Here is a 23,831-nt window from a genome sequence, read left to right as displayed (position 1 = left end):
CTTGTTTTCCATGTTTTTCTAATATTTTAAATAAACATTTTAGGCCAAAATAACAAATAAAAAAATACAATTAATTCGGTGGATAATTCTCCATTAAAGATAAAACAGTTAAAGGGATTTTAAAGTATCAGTTGCCTGTAAAATAAAAATTCAGCAATATCCAGCTGTCGAAGCTAGCGCACATTCCTACCCTAAAGCTAGGTTAGGTTAAGTTTAATTTAAGTGAGGTTATGTTAGATTAGTTGTCAGATTCAAAAACCTTGGCGGCGAAATCACACATAAACAATGAGAAATTAGGGTTTTCCAAAGGTTTTTATGAATTTTTAAGTAATTTAGAATAAAAAAAATGAGTACGTTGGACCCAAAACCTATTAAAAAATTAGAACAGGCAGTGGTAAACAGGATAGCTGCCGGCGAGGTTATCCAAAGACCAGCAAATGCCTTGAAAGAGCTTATTGAGAATAGTTTGGATGCCAAAGCCACAAATATTCAAGTTTCAGTTAAGAATGGTGGTCTCAAGTTATTGCAGGTAAGCTGTCTTTTAGTTATACAATCATTTATACATCATTTTAGTTTGGGTACAATCTAAAATGTACTTATACAGTTTTTGGCAGGTGTCTTCTAAAGAAAACTGAAGTAAATTATCTGTTGTATCCAATGTAGTACTCTCTGTAGTCTACTCTGATTATGTAAACATAATCACTCTGTGTTCCTGCCCTATATCCTCACCTCAAAGCAGTTACCTACAATGTGTTTAAAAGTTGCTACAGTGTATCTGGATATTACTAAGTAACACCATTTAGGAATTTAAGGACTTCCTTTTTTTCGTCTTGTTATCCATGAGGTTATCCAGTTGGTGGTAGTGTTGGCATACATTTTCATAATTGATTGATCATTTGATAGATCAATTATAAGTCACAAATCAGGGTGCAAATTGCTGGGTATTATTCATAATTGAATGATTTGAAAGAATACTTGTTTTAAACCTAAAATTGAATTATAGATGAAGCAATAGAAAAATGAAAATAAGAGTAACAAATATTATATTTACTAAATTAGGAACTTAAATTTGTATTCAAAAAGATAATACATGATCCAAATTTTTGCCTAATACAATTCCAATAAGGAATAATTAATCCAATGGTTATTGAATACTTTTTTTTAAACCTGAATAAATACTAATACAACACTCCATTTCTCAATATCTGTTTATTAATCTGGCATAAACTTGTAAACCGAGTTGTAAACTGTCAATTACTTCTTCAATAATTCTCCATGAAGCTGTAAAAGTTCAAAACTAAAAGTAATAGAATCAGTGTAAAACAAGTTAACATCTACAGTGTGACCCATTTAGAATGGAAACACCCCTATAAAATTTTAGGTTATTAACCGATTTCAATGATTTTTTTTTGAAATAATTAGGAATGAAATGTCTATTACAGGAGAAAATTTTAAATATTTATTTCAGTTGTCAGGTCATATTACGATACTTTTTCTTGATAGAAAATGGAGAATTTTTATTAGCGATTTTTTTATTGAAAAAGTTACTACGCCACTGGATCTATAGTGCTTTCAAATAGCTGTGACCAACATTTTTTTTTTTTTATTTTTTTTTTTATTTTTAGAAATTAATCAATTAATAATTAATAATAAACAAGTAAATAGTAACACTATTTCTATGGCAACAGTTGATGCAGGGTGTTCTTTTGTGACCGTTAGCTTAGAGGATTTTTGAATTTTAATTTGTCATAACTTTGTTATTAATGAATGGATTTTCATGAAATTTTGGTCACAGCTATTTGAAAGCACTATAGATCCAGTGGCGTAGTAATTTTTTCAATAAAAAAATCGCTAATAAAAATTCTCCATTTTCTATCAAGAAAAAGTATTGTAATATGACCTGAAAACTGAAATAAATATTTAAAATTTTCTCCCGTAATAGACATTTCATTCCTAATTATTTCAAAAAAAAAATCATTGAAATCGGTTAATAACCTAAAATTTTATAGGGGTGTTTCCATTCTAAATGGGTCACACTGTATAATTAAAATTTTACAGTTTCATTAGTGGTTTTTTAGCATTTGTGACGTAGAACTGTCTATTGTGGATATATTTCAATCTGTCACCTACAAATGTATATTTCAGACTGAATTTAGTTAATTTGTTACAAACTGTCACTTGGCAAAATTGGATCCAAAGAGTTATTAGACTTGAAAAACATTTAAATTAGTGTTAAACTCTGTTAAATGTATTTTTCTAATTTTGGCATATAAAGTGACACTTTTCAAAACTGATTAGAGTGACAAAACGTTTTACTTTATGTAACTAGTTACATAAAGTATCACTTTATGTAACTAGTTATGAAAAGTTCATTTCATCACTCCCTGGTTTTATGCATTTCCGTAGAAACATATGGGCGACATCCATCATAACATGTCGTTGTCACTGTTTATACAAGGTGCTATGAAAGTGAATATTTGTGTTAAATCACTTTAAAAGATGGTTTTTACCGCTTTTCGGTCAAAATTAGAAAAAATTATGTATGCAACACGTTTCGAAAATGTCTTATTGTGTAACTCATTCAAATTGTAGGACCTCGCTGCGCTCGCCCTACAAAAATTCATTCGTTACACAAAATCGATCTTTTCGTAACTGGTTACATAAATAGCTATTTATAGCTTCCTAAGTTAAATTTTGATAGGTAACACCTCTATTTTGGGCATATTTAAATCTGTCACAATGGTGATGGTGACTGTCCACTCCACATAAGCTCCATAACCCTATCTCCACCACTCCATAAAGCTATAAAACTACAAAACCTGCTTAAAAGAATTGGTTGTAGTTAATACAGTTGTAAATCATATTAAATGCTTGTTTATAGGTCCATGAGTAGAAATTTGGCAGTGGTGACCTGTATCTCTGTCAAACTTAGAAAACTAGCGAAAATCTTTTCCATAAAGCTATAAAATGACAAAACCTGTCTTAAAACTCTACAGTCTGTTAAAACTGTTCATGAGCAGGATGTTTGACAAATGTGATGGGAAGCTGTTTTCTTTGGTGCTACTTCCATATGTCAAAATGCTGCAATCTGTCAAATACCTAGTCTATGGAGCTGTAAAAGTAAAAAATGTGCTCAAAAGCACATGAGTTGAATGATTAACTGGTGTGACTTATTCTAACATGTTTTTCAAATTTTGTTTGATTTGAATCAGCAAATCCACCTTGAGTAGACGCAATAATAGCATTTTAACTGGATACTTAAAGGATTTGCAAACTATAAGAAAGTGGAATTAAAGCTCAATCAAATCAAAAAACCTAAAAAATGTGGGAAATTTCAATTTCAGTTAAATCTTGTTTAAAATGTTTTTGGTAAAATTATATCATTTAGGTAACACTGGTCTTAAGTTTGGACATTCAGTGAATTAATAAAACTTTTCCTAATAATTTAATTGCTCAGTTAAAACAATCGAATGATCACTCATTCTGCCATAATCCAAATATTTCAATTATATTATTCATAATCACCCATCACTAGTGGTTGGAGCAGGAATTAGGTTTGTCTATTTCAATTTTCTCAATTACATTTTTCACAAGTAAAATTATAATGATATGCACAATTATTATGAAACTGTATTCTGCATTGGTCAGGCAAAAATGGCACAAAAATAGTCTTGACAGAATAATTTATTTTAGTTTCTGGGTTAACTCTGTATATCAGAGATCTATTGATGATCTCCTACAACAATTTTTTTCTTGAGAGTTCAGTACATAATTTTTTATAATCATAAACACTATTGCTAATTATTATTAGTGATAATAAAATAGATTTATGATAGATCCAAGACAATGGTACCGGCATTCGGAAGGAGGATTTTGAAATCGTATGCGAAAGATTCACAACTTCAAAACTTAAAGAGTTCGAAGACCTGCACAAAATATCAACTTACGGATTTCGTGGTGAAGCCCTGGCCAGTATTTCTCACGTGGCCCATTTGACAGTAACATCAAAAACTCGAAATGACGTTTGCGCTTATCAGTAAGTTTTTTGTGTTTGATTGAAAACCACTTTTAGTAGCGAAATTGGTTTAGAGCTGAATATTGCGACAGCAAGTTGAAAGCTCCACCAAAGGCTGTGGCTGGAAACCAGGGCACTATTATAACAGTTGAGGATTTGTTTTATAATATGAATGTGCGAAGGAATGCGTTACGGTCGCCTGCGGAAGAGTATCAGAAGATTTCTGATGTAGTGAGCAAGTATGCCATACACAACGCTCATGTTGGTACGTTTTATTCGGTATTTTGTGATTGTTTTTAATTTTGTTATGTCTCATCAGGTTTTGCCTTGAAAAAGCATGGAAAAAACAACGACTTACGGACACCCGTCAAATCCAGTCACATTGAAAATATAAGATTAATTTATGGAAGTTCTATTGCAAGGTAATATGTCTGTGTGGAAAATAGCTTTTATATGTAAGTATTGCTTTTTCACAGAGAATTATTGGAATTTGAGACCAAAGATGATAATCTACAATTTTCTTGCAAGGGTTTAATAACAAATGTAAACTACTCTACCAAAAAATTTCAATTTTTATTGTTTATCAATCATCGCCTAGTGGATTCACAAAGTATGTTAAAGTGTTAAAATAATTAAAAATTACTAATTTACCTGAAATTTAAGGCCTGAAAAAAAGCATAGACCTTATCTACCAAACTTATTTACCAAAAAACAGCCATCCCTTTGTTTATCTTGATTTGGAGTTGGATCCCAACAACATTGACGTGAATATACACCCAACAAAGCACGAGGTTCATTTTTTAAATGAGAGTCAAATTGTTGAAATAATTTCAAACAGTTTGGAACAGAAATTATTGGGGTCAAACAGTTCCAGGGCATTTTACACCCAGGTAATTAATCACTTATTAAAATTAGTGTTAACTATATACTGTGTTTTAGTCCAAACTACCTAATTTACATTTTGAAACTAAGGAAACTTTAAAGGACACCACTATTAAAAAGCCAACTGAACAACCCAAATTTACGGTTAGCAATTTTTCAGTCTGGAAATGTTGGTTTTAAAAATGTAACTGTTGCAGGTCCGTACTGATACAAACATTCAAAAGTTAGACAAATTCTTTGAAATAAGCTTTTCTCATAAAGATCTAGTTATTAATGACAACGATAAAGTGAAGAAAAACGACGCTAATATGTCTCTCACTGAGGAAGAGTATGGTAAACACCATGAACAGTTTTTACAAGATCAGGAAAGTTTTGAAAATCGGTGTTTAAATAAAACTACTGTTAATGGACTGGATGAAGGTGAGTGTAAAACTGGTGTTTATATTATTTTTGTAATTAAATTAATATTCTAAATTTATACTAATTTTTGTGTTGTGTTCCTACAAAATGTCGACTGGACACTTTATTTGTCCCCGTTCATTCTGAATGAGTACTGGACATTGTAGAGGGGTTAGTAATACTCCCCAGTGGTCGTAGTTCAATTCCTCACTGTCCAAGTGTCCCAAAATTAAATTAATATTCTAAATTTATACTGAATTTTGTGTTGGGCTCCTACAGAATGTCCACTGGATACTTTATTTGTCCGCGTTCTTTCTGAATGACTACTGGACATTGTAGAGGGGTTAGTAATATTCCTGAGTGTTTGTAGTTCACTGCTTCACCGTCCAAGTGTCCCAAAATTAAATTAATATTCTAAATTTATACTGATTTTTGTGTTGTTCCTGCAAAATGTCCACTGGACACTTTATTTGTCCGCGTTTATTCTGAACGACTAGTGGACATTGTGTAGGGGTTAGTAATACTCCCCAGTGGTCGTAGTTCAACTCCTCACTGTTCAAGTGTCCCAAAATTAAATTAATATTCTAAATTTATGCTGATGTTTGCGTTGTGTTCCTACAAAATGTCGACTGGACACTTCATTTGTCCGCGTTTATTCTGAACGACTAGTGGACATTGTGTAGGGGTTAGTAGTACTCCCCAGTGGTCGTAGTTCAATTCCTCACTGTCCAAGTGTCCCAAAATTAAATTAATATTCTAAATTTATACTGATTTTTGTGTTGGGTCCCTATAAAATGTCCACTGGACACTTTATTTGTCCGCGTTCTTTCTGAACGACTACTGGACATTGTGGAGGGGTTAGTAATACTCCCCAGTGGTCGTAGTTCAATTCCTCACTGTCCAAGTGTCCCAAAGTTAAATTAATATTCTAAACTTATACTGATTTTTATGTTGTGTTCCTATAAAATGTCCACTGGACACTTTATTTGTTCGCGTTCTTTCTGAATGACTACTGGACATTGTAGAGGGGTTAGTAATACTCCCCAGTGGTCGTAGTTCAATTCCTCACTGTTCAAGTGTCCCAAAATTAAATTAATATTCTAAATTTATACTTATTTTCATGTGGTTTTCCTATAAAATGTCCATTGGACGCTTTATTTGTTCGCGTTCTTTCTGAATGACTACTGGACATTGTAGAGGGGTTAGTAATACTCTCCAGTGGTCGTAGTTCAATTCCTCTATGTCCAAGTGTCCCAAAATTAAATTAATATTCTAAATTTATACTTATTTTCATGTGGTTTTCCTATAAAATGTCCATTGGACGCTTTATTTGTTCGCGTTCTTTCTGAATGACTACTGGACATTGTAGAGGGGTTAGTAATACTCTCCAGTGGTCGTAGTTCAATTCCTCTATGTCCAAGTGTCCCAAAATTAAATTAATATTCTAAATTTATACTTATTTTCATGTGGTTTTCCTCTAAAATGTCCACTGGACACTTTATTTGTCCGCGTTCATTCTGGACGACTACTGGACATTGTAGAGGGGTTAGTAATATTCCTGAGTGTTTGTCGTTCACTGCCTCACCGTCCAAGTGTCCCAAAATTAAATTAATATTCTAAATTTATACTGATTTTTGTGTTGTGTTCCTACAAAATGTCGACTGGACACTTTATTTGTCCGCGTTCTTTCTGAACGACTACTGGACATTGTGGAGGGGTTAGTAATACTCCCCAGTGGTCGTAGTTCAATTCCTCACTGTCCAAGTGTCCCAAAGTTAAATTAATATTCTAAATTTATACTGATTTTTATGTTGTGTTCCTATAAAATGTCCACTGGACACTTTATTTGTTCGCGTTCTTTCTGAATGACTACTGGACATTGTAGAGGGGTTAGTAATACTCCCCAGTGGTCGTAGTTCAATTCCTCACTGTTCAAGTGTCCCAAAATTAAATTAATATTCTAAATTTATACTTATTTTCATGTGGTTTTCCTATAAAATGTCCATTGGACGCTTTATTTGTTCGCGTTCTTTCTCAATGACTACTGGACATTGTAGAGGGGTTAGTAATACTCTCCAGTGGTCGTAGTTCAATTCCTCTATGTCCAAGTGTCCCAAAATTAAATTAATATTCTAAATTTATACTTATTTTCATGTGGTTTTCCTATAAAATGTCCTTTGGACGCTTTATTTGTCTGCGTTCATACTGAATGACTACTGGACATTGTAGAGGGGTTAGTAATATTCCTCAGTGTTTGTAGTTCAATGCCTCACCGTCCAAGAGTCCCAAAATTAAATTAATATTCTAAATTTATACTGATTTTTGTGTTGTGTTCCTACAAAATGTCGACTGGACACTTTATTTGTCCGCGTTCTTTCTGAACGACTACTGGACATTGTGGAGGGGTTAGTATAATACTCCCCAGTGGTCGTAGATCAATTCCTCTATGTCCAAGTACCCCAAAATTAAATTAATATTCTAAATTTATACTGATTTTTGTGTTGGGCTCCTACAAAATGTCCACTGGACACTTTATTTGTCCGCGTTCTTTCTGAACGACTACTGGACATTGTGGAGGGGTTAGTAATACTCCCCAGTGGTCGTAGTTCAATTCCTCACTGTTCAAGTGTCCCAAAGTTAAATTAATATTCTAAATTTATGCTGATTTTTGTGTTGTGTTCCTACAAAATGTCCACTGGACACTTTATTTGTTCGCGTTCTTTCTGAATGACTACTGGACATTGTAGAGGGGTTAGTAATACTCCCCAGTGGTCGTAGTTCAATTCCTCACTGTCCAAGTGTCCCAAAATTAAATTAATATTCTAAATTTATACTTATTTTCATGTGGTTTTCCTATAAAATCTCCATTGGACGCTTTATTTGTCCGCGTTCGTTCTGAATGACTACTGGACATTGTAGAGGGGTTAGTAATATTCCTCATCAGTGTTTGTAGTTCACTGCCTCACCGTCCAAGTGTCCCAAAATTAAATTAATATTCTAAATTTATACTGAATTTTGTGTTGGGGTCCTACAAAATATCCACTGGACACTTTATTTGTCCGCGTTCTTTCTGAATGACTACTGGACATTGTAGAGGGGTTAGTAATACTCCCCAGTGGTCGTAGATCAATTCCTCTATGTCCAAGTGTCCCAAAATTAAATTAATATTCTAAATTTATACTGAATTTTGTGTCAGGCTCCTACAGAATGTCAACTGGACACTTTATTTGTCCGCGTTCTTTCTGAATGACTACTGGACATTGTCGAGGGGTTAGTAATAATACTCCCCAGTGGTCTTCTGGGGAGTATTACTATTCTATCAACACTTCTCTTGAGAATTCCGTTCCCTGTTGCTGTTTTTGATATCTGACGATAATTAAAAAATGTGTCAACTGTAGCTGTGATTAATTAATAGTAACACTGACATAAAACCATTTTAGTATAGTTTCTGGACTGGAATTTACTAAAAACACATATAAAGCAATAATAAAAAAATCAAAATACTTTTGTCAAAACTGACAATATTAAGGCAAACCTAATAACTTTAGGTGTTTGTCAACAAGACAGCCCTATTGCGATTGATGAAAGTAGCGACGAAGTACCAGTTGCTGGCAGCAAAGAAGACAAAGTTCATTCTATATTTAAGACGCAAGAATGTCCAAAAACTGATGCAAAAGCTGCCAAACCTAGTACAAGCAGGAGCAAGGACACTTTGTTCGCTTCTCAGGAAGATAAAAAGTGTGAGAAACCATTGAGCAAACATTTGATTAAGAAAATTACCAAGTAAGTTGTTAACCAGATTAAACGATATTTGAAGAAATATTTAAATTGCTCTGCGCTGGTGGAAGACCAACATTAATCATTAAAAGTAGCTTTTTTGTGAATAACTTGAAATAGAAGACGCTAGAAAAATGGTGTTTACTGTCCGATGTAGTATTTAGTTATCTTCTTTTTGACGCTATTCAATGCTGTTGGTTGCATTTGATATTTTTTTGATTGTATGTATGTATTGGCATTTTTGGAGATTGCACTTTTTTGGAATTAATTTTGTTAGTACTCGTTCTTTGGGACCTTTTTTATTTTTTTTCCCGAAGCTTTACGATTAACCTTTCAGTCAAAAAAACCGAGAAGCACTCTTATTTGGACACTCTGTACAATTTTTAGTAGTTTTTTAAAGTCTTATTAATAAGTTAATAATTTAATTAATAACTAACACTATGAGAGTGTATTAACAAACATTTGAATTGTAGAGTAGACACAAAATTAACTAGTGTCCTCCAGTTAAGACAAGCAGTTGAGGACAACTGCCATCGGACGTTACGCGAAACTTTTGCCCAACATGTTTTCGTGGGTTCCATTAATCCCAAACAGGCCCTCATACAGTACAATACACAACTATTGCTGTGCAACACTAAGATTATTCTGGAAGAGCTATTTTATCAGTGCATTTTGTATAATTTCCAAAATTTCAATTGTTACAGGTACCAGTATAGGTGTTACAGGTTTTTCAGTATTTTTATAACAGGAAAACAATTTAAGGTTTGATAATCCAATGTCTATTGAGCAGTTATCTTTGCTTGGATTGGACCTGCCGGAAACTGGATGGACCGAGGAAGACGGTCCCAAAGAAGAGTTAGCCGCTCAAATCAAAAAGATTTTAGTGGAAAAAAGCTCTATGTTGAATGAATATTTTTCCCTGGAAATTGATCAAAGTGGAATGATAAAAAGTTTACCCATTTTACTAGGTAAGTTGTTTATAACTTTTTTAATGCTTTTGCAGGTTTTTTTTGTCTAAAACAGAACATTTGGCCCTGTTTGGGACAAAAACTGAGGAAATTTTTATTGAGACCTTTCGCAATAAAACAGCACCTCATTTTAGACAGGGTTTTAATTAAAGCAGAATTAACTTCCTTCTGAGGCGCTTGAGGACAAAATGTCTCGCTTAGGTTTTCGTAGAAAATTAAATTTCCTTCAATTTTTGTCTTTTAACATTTTCCTGAATTTTGCCATGTGGTTGAGTTACGGAGGATTGAGGTTCCGTAAGTGGACATTCAGACACTTTGCGCCCACTAAACATTTCTAAGCAAATATGCCCCTTCTGAGGCCTTTAAAGACAAAATGTCTCTGTAAGGTTTTAGTAGAGAATTAAACTAACTACAATTTTTCTCAGATTTTTGCAGAATTCTGTCAAGGAAAAGAAAATCCACAAGCTTGAAATTGTCTGTCAGGGTTTCACAGATGTTGTCTTAGTCTTCGGGAAATAACTCCCTTCTGACGCCCTTGAGGGCAAAATGTCTCTTTTAAGTTTTTGTAGAAAATTAAATTCCCTTCAATTTTTGTCTTTTAACATTTCCCTGAATTTTGCCATGTGGTTGAGTTACGGAGGATCGAGGTTCCGTAAGTGGACATTCAGACACTTTGCGCTCATTAAACATTCCTAAGCAAATATCTCCCTTCTGAGGCCTTTAAAGACAAAATGTCTCTGTAAGGTTTTAGTAGAGAATTAAACTAACTACAATTTTTCGCAGAATTCTGTCAAGGAAAAGAAAATCCACAAGCTTGAAATTGTTTGTCAGGGTTTCACAGTTGTTGTCTTAGTCTTCGGGAAATAACTCCCTTCTGACGCCCTTGAGGGCAAAATGTCTCTCTTAAGTTTTTGTAGAAAATTTAATTCCCTTCAATTTTTGTCTTTTAACATTTCCCTGAATTTTGCCATGTGGTTGAGTTACGGAGGATCGAGGTTCCGTAAGTGGACATTCAGACACTTTGCGTTCACTAAACATTCCTAAGCAAATATCTCCCTTCTGAGGCCTTTAAAGACAAAATGTCTCTGTAAGGTTTTAGTAGAGAATTAAACTAACTACAATTTTTCGCAGAATTCTGTCAAGGAAAAGAAAATCCACAAGCTTGAAATTGTCTGTCAGGGTTTCACAGATGTTGTCTTAGTCTTCGGGAAATAACTACCTTCTGACGCCCTTGAGGGCAAAATGTCTCTCTTAAGTTTTTGTAGAAAATTAAATTTCCTTCAATTTTTGTCTTTTAGCATTTCCCTGAATTTTGCCATGTGGTTGAGTTACGGAGGATCGAGGTTCCGTAAGTGGACATTCAGACACTTTGCGCTCATTAAACATTCCTAAGCAAATATTTCCCTTCTGAGGCCTTTAAAGACAAAATGTCTCTGTAAGGTTTTAGTGGAGAATTAAACTAACTACAATTTTTCTCTGATTTTTACAGAATTCTGTCAAGGAAAAGAAAATCCACAAGCTTGAAATTGTTTGTCAGGGTTTCACAGATGTTGTTTTAGTTTTCGGAAAATATCTCCCTTCTGACGCCCTTGAGGGCAAAATGTCTCTCTTAAGTTTTTGTAGAAAATTAAATTCCCTTCAATTTTTGTCTTTAAACATTTCCCTGAATTTTGCCATGTGGTTGAGTTACGGAGGATTTAAGTTTTGTAAGTAGACATTCAGGTACTTTGTGATCACTAAACATTTCTAAGCAAATATCTCCCTTCTGAGCCCTTTAAGGACAAAATGTCTCAAACAAACTAGCCACAATTTTTTTCTTTAGATTTGCTGAATTGTGTCAAGGGTGAAAAATACAGAAGGTTGAAATTGTTTTTTCAGGGACTCACAGGTCTTGTCCCCACCTCTCCTATAATTGATACTTATAAATATAATGAAAATTAAGGCACGAGAAACTTAATTAGAATAAAAATAAACCGTTTTCCTTTCAGTTAAAATAAAGTAGTTGAATTAGAATTACTCTGAAAGCAATAATTGAACTTTAAAGTAATTCAGCTACTGAAAAAACTGTAACATGAATTAGCAATTGCAATTACTTTTGTCACGAAACAGTGTGTCACATATTTTTGCAATTTTGGTTGAACTACATATTTAGGAAGTTGACCACTTAAATCACGAATATCATTTAAATATATTTTTCAAAAATAGGGAAGTAATTAAATTTGTGATAATGCATGATTCAGACCGATTTGTAGAGGATATTAAACAATCTTGTATTCAAAATCAATTGGCAACATGCTAATATGCATTATTGATTTTTTTCCCCGTACTAACAACATTATAAACAATATTTTATTTATTAAAGATAATTATATACCGGATCCAGCAAGTCTACCGTTCTACTTGATTCGTTTGGCTACCGAAGTAAATTGGGAAACCGAGAAAGAATGTTTCGAGACTTTTTCTAGAGAAACGGCAATGTTTTATTCGAACGTTAACAAAAACGTGGATGAGAATGGTAAATCGTGGGAATGGATCACGGAGTACGTACTTTATCCGGCTATTAAAGAGTTTTTTATACCTCCTAAACATTTTGCCGAAAACGGTGCTGTTCTGGAAATTGCCAATCTTCCTAATTTGTATCGAGTGTTTGAACGGTGTTAGCTTGTGGTGTGGTAAGATCTTGTTATTGTTTTAATAAGAAAGACATTATGGAAGTAAGTTTATTAAGTAAATAGTTTATAAAGGAAGTACATTTAAGTGACTCAACTTTTTAATCTTATTCTATATATTTTTCATTAAGTTTTTAGTGTTGGAAGTAAGATTCTTTTTACACTAAAATTGTTTATAGTATTTGTGCAGTCGATGATTTTCGAATATTTTGTCATATTTACCATGTTTCAGAGAATTTGTGCTTTATAACTTTTTATAAATATTAGAAGTATTCTATACATTATTTCAGTTTTATTCCACGTTTTCTATCCTGATTTAAATAACTGTAGCAAAAAAAGGTTTTTGAATAATAAAGGAACTTGAATTGCTGCTTGTGGATAAGCAATCGATATGTGAATCATGGATTTTGTGTGTATATTGCGAGGTGTTTGTCCTCCAAAACACCGAACAGCTGATTTTGACGAGTTGTTGTTGGTTATAATAACCTAATTTTGGAGAAAGGATACAACAAAACAATAACAAAAATATAATGAACTGTTAAATCTCCAAGATAGTAATGATGTATAAACTGTTTTACATTTTGCTGTGCATTATTCCCATAATTGTAAGTAAATCTAAATTAACAACTTCACAGTTTTACTAAATGACATGTCTCAGTTGATAGGCAAATTAATTAATGTGGACACACCAAATCAGCCCAAGTTGTTAGCCCGCACTGGGGGTGGTATCGAAAGGGGAAACTTTTCCTACTTTTATATAAAAATATATGGATCTGTTATTCTCAATTTGAGCTCTATGTAAGTATGATTTTTTAATACTTTTAACAGGTTAAGTACTTATTAATTGGTGATATATTGTATTTCCAAAGATGCATTTTTGAATCAATTAAAATGAGACAGTGAAAGTAGTAGTGATTGGTAAATTACTGGTAAAGTAAATATTTTACCTTACCAGGAGAATTTGACCAGTAAATTACAAATTCTGTGTTTCTGGCAGTTCAAATTTTGACACCGCTTTTCTCCCTGACTGTACAAGATCTGTAGTGTTTTTTCAGGTTATTGGATAGAAAATTTAATGAGGATTCCAAAAATATGCTTAAAAAAGTCAATTTCTTACTCCAAGTGGGTTTTACAGACAATTTTGTTTCTGACTGTCCTTTCAAATTGTGTTTCTGTCAGTTCAAACTTTGACACTGCTTTTCTTCCTGGCTCTATTCAATTTTGTAGTGTTTCTTAGGTTATTGGATAGGGAATTTAATGGGGATTCAAAAAATGATCTTAAAACAGTCCATTTCTTATTCCAAGTGGGTTTTACAGGCGATTTTGTTTCTGACTGTCCTTTCAAACTGTATTTCTATCAGTTCAAACTTTAACACTGCTTTTCTTCCTGACTGTATTAAATTTTGTAGTGTTTCTCATGTTATTTGATAGGAAATTTAATGAAGATTCCAAAAATGTGCTTAAAACAGTCAATTTCTTACTCCAAGTGGGTTTTACAGACAATTTTGTTTCTGACTGTCCTTTCAAATTGTGTTTCTGTCAGTTCAAACTTTGACACTGCTTTTCTTCCTGGCTCTATTCAATTTTGTAGTGTTTCTTAGGTTATTGGATAGGGAATTCAATAAAGATTCCAAAAATGTGCTTAAAACAGTCCATTTCTTACTCCAAGTGGGTTTTACAGGCGATTTTGTTTCTGACTGTCCTTTCAAACTGTGTTTCTATCAGTTCAAACTTTAACACCGCTTTTCTTCTTGACTGCATTCAATTTTGTAGTGTTTCTTAGGTTGTTGGATAGGAAATTTAATAAGGATTCCAAAAATGTGCTTAAAACAGTCCATTTCTTATTCCAAGTGGGTTTTACAGGCGATTTTGTTTCTGACTGTCCTTTCAAACTGTGTTTCTGTCAGTTCAAATTTTAACACTGCTTTTCTTTCTGACTATACTAAATTTTGTAGCGTTTTTCAGAATATTGGATAGGAAATTCAATGAGGATTCCAAAAATGTTCTTAAAACAGTAAATTTCTTACTCCAAGTGGGTTTTACAGACAATTTTGTTTCTGACTGTCCTTTCAAATTCTGTTTCTGTCAGTTCAAACTTTGACACTGCTTTTCTTCCTGGCTCTATTCAATTTTGTAGTGTTTCTTAGGTTATTGGATAGGGAATTCAATAAAGATTCCAAAAATGTGCTTAAAACAGTCCATTTCTTACTCCAAGTGGGTTTTACAGGCGATTTAGTTTCTGACTGTCCTTTCAAACTGTGTTTCTATCAGTTCAAACTTTAACACCGCTTTTCTTCTTGACTGCATTCAATTTTGTAGTGTTTCTTAGGTTGTTGGATAGGAAATTTAATAAGGATTCCAAAAATGTGCTTAAAACAGTCCATTTCTTATTCCAAGTGGGTTTTACAGGCGATTTTGTTTCTGACTGTCCTTTCAAACTGTGTTTCTGTCAGTTCAAATTTTAACACTGCTTTTCTTCCTGACTGTATTAAATTTTGTAGTGTTTCTCATGTTATTTGATAGGAAATTTAATGGAGAGTCCAAAAACGTGCTTAAAACATTCAATTTCTTACTCCAAGTGGGTTTGAGAAGCAATTTTGTCTCTGACTGTCAAACTGTGACTGCTCAAAAGTTGCAGAAATCAGGGTTTAGAAAAGTTTTCTTGCAGTATTATACAGGGTGTCCCATAAGTGACACCACAGGTAGGTAAGCCAAAGAGGCACCGAACCAGCCTAAAAAAATAAAAATAAAAATTCTTATTTTGCTGATAATTTAAATCAAGATTTATCCAGTATTTTTCGGAACTTTACATTACTTTTTGACAAAAACATGCTCATGGCATCTTAAGTAACTATTTAGGATTCCATACAATAAAAAAAAAAAGCTTTGAGAGCTTTCCAACAGAATTATGGCACTAACAATGTTAAAAAATGTAAAAATTTATGAAAAATCGTAATTTGCTAATAACTTGAAAACCATCCAACTTTTACTAGGGTCATGTTAGGCTAGTTCGGTGCCTCTTTGGCTGACCTACCTGCGGTGTCACTGTGACGTGTCACTTATGGGACACCCTGTATACAAAACGTCTTTTTCAGATTTATGACAGTTATTTTGACAAATAAAATATATTTTTGAACTATTTGACGTATTAAAAACAATATTTTGTCCGGACAGATTATCAAAACACCTCCTGGTGCATCGGTGCAACCAGCTTTATTTCTCATCAATATTGAAATTTCTGTCCTAGACAAATATTGACCAGTATACATACAATATGGCCGCATTCGTTTTCAAACTCTATGGAGCGAGCAGAGCTTTTGTGACGTCACAATGAAGTAATTTGGGAAAACCATTAGTTGATAAATTACGTCATTGCGACGTCGAAACCGCTCTTCCCGCTCTATGGAGGTTGAAAACGAATGCGGCACAAGTGTACCAAACCTTCAGAATAATGACAAAACTAATCCAAGCATGTTTTTGTCAGTTTCCTGTGATTTTCCATTTTTTATAAACCACCCTTGGGCCTCAGTGGAAATACGAAAAAACCAAAATACGGTGTAAAATTTTCAGTATCCTGTATTTTAAAAATCAAATTTTTAGAACAAGATGATCATCACAAACAGTTTGAAATAACTTCAATCATGCATCTCGGGAATTACAGCTTTTTACTAATAGACACCCTGTATCGCTTTTTCCAGTTTGGGTGATGCAGATATCTACATTTCCGATACGAATATGTATCCCACCTATGACCCAGATTCGTATAGTTTACATTCAGCCACATGTGGAGATGAAATTATTGAAATCCCAGAAAGGTAAAATTAACCTAAGGCACTTTCACGAAATAACATAGTCATAGTCATTTCCATTATAGTCGTAGACGTAATTATTTTCTTTTTTATAAATACTTGCTTGTAATGTAATATAATTGCAAGTGTAGTTGGTTTAAAAAAGTACAAAACTCTTAATTTCGCAAAAGCTTTTAACTTTAGAACCCCTGCATACTCTCTTTTTAATTTTTTTTAACTACTTGAGGAGCATAAGGAAGATATTTGGACAGTTTAAAGAGCAATTGAAGGTGCAGTCGTGTAGTCGGTTCTAGAATTTTTTGAAAACTTTTTTTGGAAAAGCTTTTAGACTAATTGAAGAGCATTTGGAATCTTTTAGAAGATTCTAGACCGTTTTGAAAAGCTTCCGCCTGCTTTAGAAGTATTTTGCAGTTTCTGTAGTGTTTTGAAATCTTTTTAGATTACTTTAGGAGCACTGAAGGTTCTGGACTGCTTTTAAGGCATTTGAAACCTTGTAGACGGTTCTAGAAACTTTTGAAACCTTTTAAACTGCTCTAAAAGCATACGAAAACTTTTAGACTGTCTTGAAATGATTTGAGAGCTTCTAGACTAGATAAAGAGCATTTGGAAGCTTTTATACTATTCTAAAAGCTTTTGGAAGGCTTTCGACTGCTTTAAAAGCACTTTGGAGTTTCTGTAATGTTTTAAAACCTTTTTAGACTACTTTAGGAGCATTTGGAAGGTTTCTGAAGAGTTTAAAAAGCATTGAAGGTTTTGGACTGCTTTTAAAGCATTTGAAGACTAATGGAAGCTTTTAAACTGTTTTAGAAGCATACGGAAGCTTTTAGACTGTCTTGAAATTTTTTGAGAGCTTCTAGACTAGTTGAAGATTATTTGGAAGCCTTTAGAGTGTTCTAAAAGCTTTTGGAAGCTTCTTGACTGTTTTGGAAGGCATTCGACTGCTTGAGAAGATCTTTGGAGTTTCTGTAATGTTTTAAAACCTTTTTAGACTACTTTAGGAGCATTTGGAAGGTTTCTGGAGAGTTTAAAAAGATTTTGGACTGCTTTTAAAGCATTTGAAAACTTATGGTCGGTTCTAGAAACTTATGGAAGCTTTTAAACTGCTTTAGAAGCATACGGAAGCTTTTAGACTGTCTTGAAATTGTTTGAGAGCTTCTAGTCTAGTTGAAGATCATTTGGAAGCCTTTAGAGTGTTCTAAAAGCTTCTGGGCCCTAATTCTTGAAAGCAGGGAAAGGAATTCTCAAGAGAAGTGTTGATAGAATGTGACATAAGAAGCTAACAATGACGGGTTTCTGTCACATTCTACAGGTCTTTCTCTTGACAATTCCCTTCCCTCGTTTCAAGAATACGCACCCTGGAAGCTTCTTGACTGTTTTGGAAGGCATTCGACTGCTTGAGAAGCATTCTGGAGTTTCTGTAGTGTTTTTATACGCCTTTAGGAGCATATGGAAAGAATTTGGACAGCTTGTTTTGTCAAAAACTAGTTAAACCATAGAAAAAATAGCAGCAAATAAGCACAAAACGAAAAAAAAAAGCACGAAATGACTTGTTTTCGCATTAATCCACATTAGATGTCAAAGGTTGGTTGCTTTTATTGATTACAAAAAGTAAAATGCCTAGAAATCGGGACTCTAGTCATAATAATGATTTTGATTGAGTTTTGAGACATCCTTTATATGCTCTGAACTATACATCTTGTATTGAGGACGCAAATATAATGAATATAGGAAATACAACAAAGAAATCTTAGTTGGTTGGTTGGTTAAAGCTTTTTTGTACTAAACAGTAACCAATTAAAAATCGATCAAAGCACTGAAAAAGCATCATTTCAATATATTCTTCTAGTTACGATTCTCCTTTGGCTCTTGGTGTTTATGGTTACGCGGAATCGAGCTACTTTATTCTGGACGTGTACGAAAACCCAGATATACCATATCCGTATCGATATGTGGTAATGGAGATGGCAACCACCAATCCAAAAGAATCTCAGAAAGATAATGACGGACAACAAACCATAAAAAGCGCAAAAGACGATTCCGAAAACCAGAGGCGTAGTTTGAAGAGGAAAAGAACTAAAAACAGTTCGAGTATTCCAAGTATTTTCTCAATTTTGGAGGTTTTACAATTGATATTTTTATGAACTCAATGAGAGTCAAGTAAGTTGGAAACCAATACTAGTTGTAAATCAAACAAATCTAATTAATCATAAGTAACACACAAAATGACTGAAATTGTCTAGTCTTAGGTAATAAAGAGATGTTAATGTTATTTGCGTTTGTTATCACAATTTATACATAACTACCACATTACTTTTTATTGTCGGAATGTTTGTTGATGATGATTTTCCATTTTAGGCTCTTCTTCTCTTTCTTGGGACAAGAGCACTTTTTTGAAATCTGAAATTCATCTTGCCAACGCTTTAAAATTTCTTTAAATAACCCAGTTTACCTCGGTTTGGACAGTAGTATCTACCGAGTATGTGTAAGGTTCTTGTGATCGAAGGTTTGACCGATTCATGAGTTCTAAAGAAGTACCAGATCCTTCTCTGGCTAAATATTACAACCTTTTTAAGTTGTGATTTGAGTATTTAAAGTTAATTCTTACGTTTTACACTACTCCAGCTGTCTTCTTGAACCTCCGCAAAGTATACCCCCGGTGTGTGAAATAATTTTTTCTCGGGCTTCAGTAAAAAATTTGGTCTGGGTTTTTTGAATCTTAAATTATCTATGGTGTCTTTAATTTCAGTCGGCATTGGTTTAACCGTTTTCGCTAACGTCGTTGGTTTTATGATATTGAGCGATTCCTCACTTGCCTCGCACAGATCCGAGAGGACCTTTCTAGAAGAAAAGTCCCATCCATAATGTTTCATTGATTTTAATTTAGACATACTTAAAATCAACGTGTTCTACTCACCTGTTTTGCGGTTCTGTACTCTTTAGTTTTAATCGACTGTCTTAATTCGTTGATGTCTTTGAAGCATCTATGATCTCCCGGTCGAAATCCTGAGGAACGTGGAAAATCTTTGGAAAAGGGTGGCGCATTACAACACGGAGGTTTTGTTATTGGTTTGGCATTCTGATGAGGTATGGATGGTCCGTCGTTTTCTAGCGATTTGAACGATATGAAATCGGAAGACACATCTTTAATCAATGCACTTCTGAATGATTTGCGAAAGTCTCCTTCGCCGGTTGGAAATAGGTTTTGGTGGTGCAACGACATTATTGTGTTGTCTGAGGAAGCTTGAATAGGTTCGGACGGGTTTTCGGTGCTTGAAGTCTACAAAAAAATTTTCGTTGTTTGCAAGTTCTATCAAATAGCCACCCAAACCGTTCATTAAAACTTTATTAGATTCAAATATTTATAGAAATTGAAAATTTTGGAATTAAAGTAGATGTCAACTTGCTAATTTTAAATGGGTCACCCTGATATTTTTGCTTTTTTGTATTTTACGTCGAATTCTAGACATTTTTATGTATACTGTTATATAACTTTCTGTATCCGTTTCTGAGATATTTGACATTTTCAGTTCTCAAAACAATTTTAATTTACACATATCGGAAAATTGTTTTTTCTTCTAAGTTGTGGCCACAGAAAAACGTCAAAAATAATGATATGGGGTGGTCAAAGTTTTTCAAATAGAACATCCCTAATTTTTATGAATTTATCTTATTTCCTGTTCAAAATTAGGGTAAATTTGTATTAGGTTAGTTATTTGAAAAATTGATACTTTTTACAATAATTAAGAATGAATGATTTTTTATCCTAACTACGCTTAATTATACTTTTTTTCTAAAATTAATCCTTAAAATTACAGTCATTAAATTATATTTTAAATTTAATTGTTTCAAGCTGATGATTGACTTGAAAACTTGATCAATAAAGCATTTTTCATGTTTTGACATTTGAAACTTGAAATATGAGTTGATAACTTGATGTAATTTATATTTCAGATATGAAAATTCACCTGATAATTTGACCAAATAGAGAATTTTCAAATTTTCTTGTTTCAACCTGGAAAATTGACTTAAACCACCTTAAACACTTGATCAATGGGATTTTTTATGTTTTGACATTTGAAACTTGAAAGATGATTTGAAAAGTAGACAATTTGATAGAAATTTACATTTCAGAGATGAAAATTGACTTGATTATTTAACGAACAAGTTCACTTTCTTGTTTGAGGTGAAAAATTTACTTGAAAGCCTGATTTACAAGGTATTTTTCATGTTTTGACATTTGAAACTTAAAATATAACTTGAAAAGTTGACAACTTGATGGAATTTACTTTTCAGATATGAATATTGACTTAATAATTGGACCAATTACAACATTTTCATTTTTTCTTGATTCAAGTTGGAGAATTGACTTGAAAAGATCAACAAGGCATTTTTCATCTTTTGACATTTGAAACTTGAAGAATCATTTGAAATGTAGATAACTTGATGAAATTTACATTTCATATATTAAAATTGACTTGATTATTTGACGAAATAATACATGTTTACGTTCTTGTTTCAAGGTAATAAATTGACTCGAAAGCTTCATTTACAAGGTATTTTTCATGTTTTGACATTTGAAACTTAAAATATAACTTGAAAATTGACAACTTGATGGAATTTACTTTTCAGATATGAATATTGACTTAATAATTGGACCAATTACAACATTTTCACTTTTTCTTGATTCAAGCTGGAGAATTTACTTAAAAACTTGATCAACAAGGTCTTTTTCATCTTTTGACATTTGAAACTTGAAGAATCATTTGAAAAGTAGATAACTTGATGAAATTTACATTTCAGATATGAAAATTCACTTCATTATTTGACAAAATAATAAATTTTCACATTTTCTTGATCAATCAGAGATTTTTCATGTTTTTACATTTGAAACTTGAAAGATGACTTAAAAAGTAGATAATTTGATAGAATTCACATTTCAGATATGAAAATTGACTTGATAATTTGATCACATAGAGAGCTTTCACATTTTCTTGGTTCAAGCTGGAGAATTGACTTGAAAACTTGATCAACAAGGCATTTTTAATGTTTTGATATTTGAAACTTGAAAGATGATTTGAAAAGTAGATAATTTGATGAAATTTACATTTCGGATATGAAAATTTACTTGATTATTTGACAAAATAATACATTTTTACATTTTCTTGTTTCAATCTGGAGAATTGATTTAAAAATTTTAGCAACTAGGGATTTTTCATGTTTTGACATTTGAAACTTGAAAGATGAGTTAGAAACTAAATAATTTGATAGAATTCACATTTCAGATATGAATATTGACTTAATAATTGGACCAAATGCAACATTTTCTAATTTTCTTGATGAAGTTGGAGAATTGACTTGAAAACTTGATTAACAAGGCATTTTTCATCTTTTGACATTTGAAACTTGAAGAATCATTTGAAAAGTAGATAACTTGATAAAATTTACATTTGAGATATGAAAATTGACTTGATTATTTGACGAAATAATCATTTTTTGTTTCAAGGTGGAATATTGACTTGAAAGCTTGATCAAAAAGGCTTTTTTCATGTTTTGACATTTGAAACTTGAAGAATGATTTTAAAAGTAGATAATTTGATGAAATTTACATTTCAGATATAAAAATTGACTTGAAAGCTTGATTAACCGAGAATTTTTCATGATTATGTATCCAATATGTTTTTGACATTTAAAACTTAAAATATGTTGAAAAGTTAACAACTTGATTCATATTCATATTTCAGATAAGAAAATTTTAACTTTCACATTTTCAAAATATAGTATGCATCGAACTTATTTTAAACCCAAAATTTCAAATTTCTATAAATATTTGGTTCTAAGAAACTTTTACTTACTCTGCAAGATATATTCGTTGAATGTACTGGCACCAAGTCTAACAGCTTTTTCGGTGCTGGTCTAATCGCTAAATTTTCCACTACGTACTCGTATTCGGTAAACTCCCTCCCAAAATAATCGAAGATCGCCTCATCGCTGTTATAATCTTCAGATTTGGCGCAACATCCACAAAAAAATTTCTCCCTGGTCGATGCGGTTTCCGGGTTCATTTGAGTTTTCGCCTCATTAACATGGGACCGTAATTTTGGGTGAAGTTGTAAATTTGACAAATTACCTACTCAAAAATGCAACCACCAAGGTTGTCAAAGTCCATTTGACAATAGAAAGGTTCGCTTGACTTTGATTATTTAGTCATTTTGTTCGGGATAGTTGAAGACAGCATGCGTTCCAGTTCTGAAGAGTTTGATAGGCCTAAAAATCCGAAACGCGGAGCCAATTTTCTATCTACCATCACATTTTGGTAAGTTTACTCCACATACTAATTCAAACTTTAGCTGGTTGTAGTAATTGTGTAATTTATAAAAGGTCCCGCACGTTTAGGTACGCCATGAAAACCTTCTTAATAGGGAGGAAGCGTGACCTGGATGAGTTTGATCTCTTTGAACCGCTAGAAGTTCACAAATCGTCCACTTTGGGCCAGAAACTTGCCGTAAACTGGACCAGAGAAGTGCAAAAAGCTGCTAAGAAACGTCGATGTCCAAGTTTAGCTAAAGTAATTATAAAAACCTTTCGGTGGGATATAATCTTTTATGGTATCCTGTTGTTTGTTATGGAGATGTGTGTTAGGTAAGCCGTGTATTTTGATCAGCTTAAGAAGCATTTAACGATAATTATTGTATTTTAGAATGCAACAACCAATTTTTATCGGATTGTTTATTAGATATTTTAATGCAGCAAACATCAACAGTGAGGAAGCGTAAGTTGTGTTGGTAAAAAATTCTTTATAAACTCCTTATAGTGTTTTGTTTATTGTAGCCAATATCCGCCTACATTTATAATGCGTGCTTTTTACTATTTTTCTAAAAACCAAAGCAGGATTTCTAAGCTGGAAGCGTACTTTTTTGCCGGTTGTATTATGCTATGTAGTTTAATAACGGTGGGAATCTTTCATCCCTACATTATGGCAGCGCTTCATGTTGGTATGCAGGTCAGAGTGGCTTGTTGCTCATTAATTTATAGAAAGGTGAAGTATTTGATTATCAATCGCTCTTTAATTCGTATTTCTTAAATAATTTGCTATTTAATTTTGACAGGATGAATCTCACAAACATGTGCCACATTTGGATAACTTTTTGTGCAAAAATATAATTTAATAACTAAATAGCAGTTAAAATTAAATGGCAAAATGAACGGTTTATCAGTTTAGTACTTCGGAATAGGTCGTTTAAACATTATCCCCAAAAGTAACACTTTGAACAATAACTTGTACATCCACAAATTACTACAATAATAAAACAGA

At 32.8% G+C, this 23,831-nt stretch overlaps 4 protein-coding genes across 10 annotated transcripts in view; 3 read left to right on the top strand and 1 right to left on the bottom strand.

The window, feature by feature from the left end:
- The first annotated feature begins 112 nt into the window (after positions 1-112).
- Positions 113-12,991, top strand: Mlh1 (DNA mismatch repair ATPase Mlh1). Its single transcript, XM_081973059.1, has 12 exons — positions 113-529; positions 3,837-4,036; positions 4,090-4,280; positions 4,335-4,437; positions 4,492-4,625; positions 4,679-4,905; positions 4,955-5,041; positions 5,095-5,317; positions 8,845-9,079; positions 9,547-9,777; positions 9,836-10,041; positions 12,404-12,991. The coding sequence occupies exons 1-12, from the start codon at positions 347-349 to the stop codon at positions 12,700-12,702; spliced, it is 2,319 nt and encodes a 772-aa protein (XP_081829185.1). The 5' UTR covers positions 113-346; the 3' UTR covers positions 12,703-12,991.
- A 175-nt stretch (positions 12,992-13,166) lies between these two features.
- LOC145724683 (UPF0669 protein C6orf120 homolog) lies at positions 13,167-18,788 on the top strand. The gene is made up of 4 exons (XM_081973071.1): positions 13,167-13,315; positions 13,369-13,508; positions 16,409-16,525; positions 18,366-18,788. Exons 1-4 carry the CDS (start codon positions 13,268-13,270, stop codon positions 18,658-18,660), a joined length of 600 nt encoding a protein of 199 aa, XP_081829197.1. The 5' UTR covers positions 13,167-13,267; the 3' UTR covers positions 18,661-18,788.
- Positions 18,762-22,663, bottom strand: LOC145724681 (uncharacterized). 2 transcript variants are annotated; one of them, XM_081973068.1, is made up of 6 exons: positions 22,372-22,663; positions 19,676-19,796; positions 19,434-19,624; positions 19,125-19,353; positions 18,969-19,069; positions 18,762-18,916 (listed from the first exon to the last, which is right to left on the bottom strand). In XM_081973068.1, the coding sequence occupies exons 1-6, from the start codon at positions 22,579-22,581 to the stop codon at positions 18,827-18,829; spliced, it is 942 nt and encodes a 313-aa protein (XP_081829194.1). In that variant the 5' UTR covers positions 22,582-22,663; the 3' UTR covers positions 18,762-18,826. The 2 variants fall into 2 exon arrangements, with proteins under 2 accessions (XP_081829194.1, XP_081829193.1); XM_081973067.1 differs by having other exon boundaries at positions 19,434-19,796; positions 22,372-22,661.
- A 3-nt stretch (positions 22,664-22,666) lies between these two features.
- LOC145724671 (ATP-binding cassette sub-family C member 4-like) overlaps positions 22,667-23,831 on the top strand; it is a 28,511-nt gene continuing 27,346 nt past the window's right edge. For 5 of the 6 annotated variants that reach the window (XM_081973048.1, XM_081973045.1, XM_081973046.1 and 2 more), the window contains exons 1-4: positions 22,667-22,832; positions 22,898-23,158; positions 23,217-23,288; positions 23,348-23,555. In XM_081973048.1, the coding sequence (XP_081829174.1) occupies positions 22,753-22,832; positions 22,898-23,158; positions 23,217-23,288; positions 23,348-23,555 (621 nt within the window). In that variant the 5' untranslated portion in view covers positions 22,667-22,752. The remainder of the gene's footprint in view (positions 22,833-22,897; positions 23,159-23,216; positions 23,289-23,347; positions 23,556-23,831) is intronic. The other variant, XM_081973049.1, reaches the window with a different exon arrangement.

The sequence above is a fragment of the Ips typographus genome, linkage group LG2 (assembly GCF_016097725.1).
Source record: "Ips typographus isolate SLU linkage group LG2, UJ_Ityp_2.0, whole genome shotgun sequence".
Classification (NCBI taxonomy): domain Eukaryota; kingdom Metazoa; phylum Arthropoda; class Insecta; order Coleoptera; family Curculionidae; genus Ips; species Ips typographus.
The sequence above is the reverse complement of the archived record's forward strand: the minus strand, read 5'-3'. Positions and strand labels throughout refer to the sequence as shown.

Excerpts from the sequence above, each read along its gene's own strand:
- LOC145724683 (XM_081973071.1), top strand. The coding sequence starts at position 13,268 with ATGATGTATAAACTGTTTTACATTTTGCTGTGCATTATTCCCATAATT. Across the intron at positions 13,316-13,368 it reads TGTGCATTATTCCCATAATT|TTGATAGGCAAATTAATTAA; the intron begins GTAAGTAAATCT and ends GACATGTCTCAG. Across the intron at positions 13,509-16,408 it reads ATTCTCAATTTGAGCTCTAT|TTTGGGTGATGCAGATATCT; the intron begins GTAAGTATGATT and ends CGCTTTTTCCAG.
- LOC145724681 (XM_081973067.1), bottom strand. The coding sequence starts at position 22,581 with ATGAACCCGGAAACCGCATCGACCAGGGAGAAATTTTTTTGTGGATGT. Across the intron at positions 19,797-22,371 it reads CAACGAATATATCTTGCAGA|ACTTCAAGCACCGAAAACCC; the intron begins GTAAGTAAAAGT and ends ATTTTTTTGTAG. Across the intron at positions 19,070-19,124 it reads CAGCTGGAGTAGTGTAAAAC|CCAGAGAAGGATCTGGTACT; the intron begins GTAAGAATTAAC and ends TGTAATATTTAG.
- Mlh1 (XM_081973059.1), top strand. The coding sequence starts at position 347 with ATGAGTACGTTGGACCCAAAACCTATTAAAAAATTAGAACAGGCAGTG. Across the intron at positions 530-3,836 it reads GTGGTCTCAAGTTATTGCAG|ATCCAAGACAATGGTACCGG; the intron begins GTAAGCTGTCTT and ends GATTTATGATAG. Across the intron at positions 4,037-4,089 it reads AATGACGTTTGCGCTTATCA|AGCTGAATATTGCGACAGCA; the intron begins GTAAGTTTTTTG and ends AAATTGGTTTAG.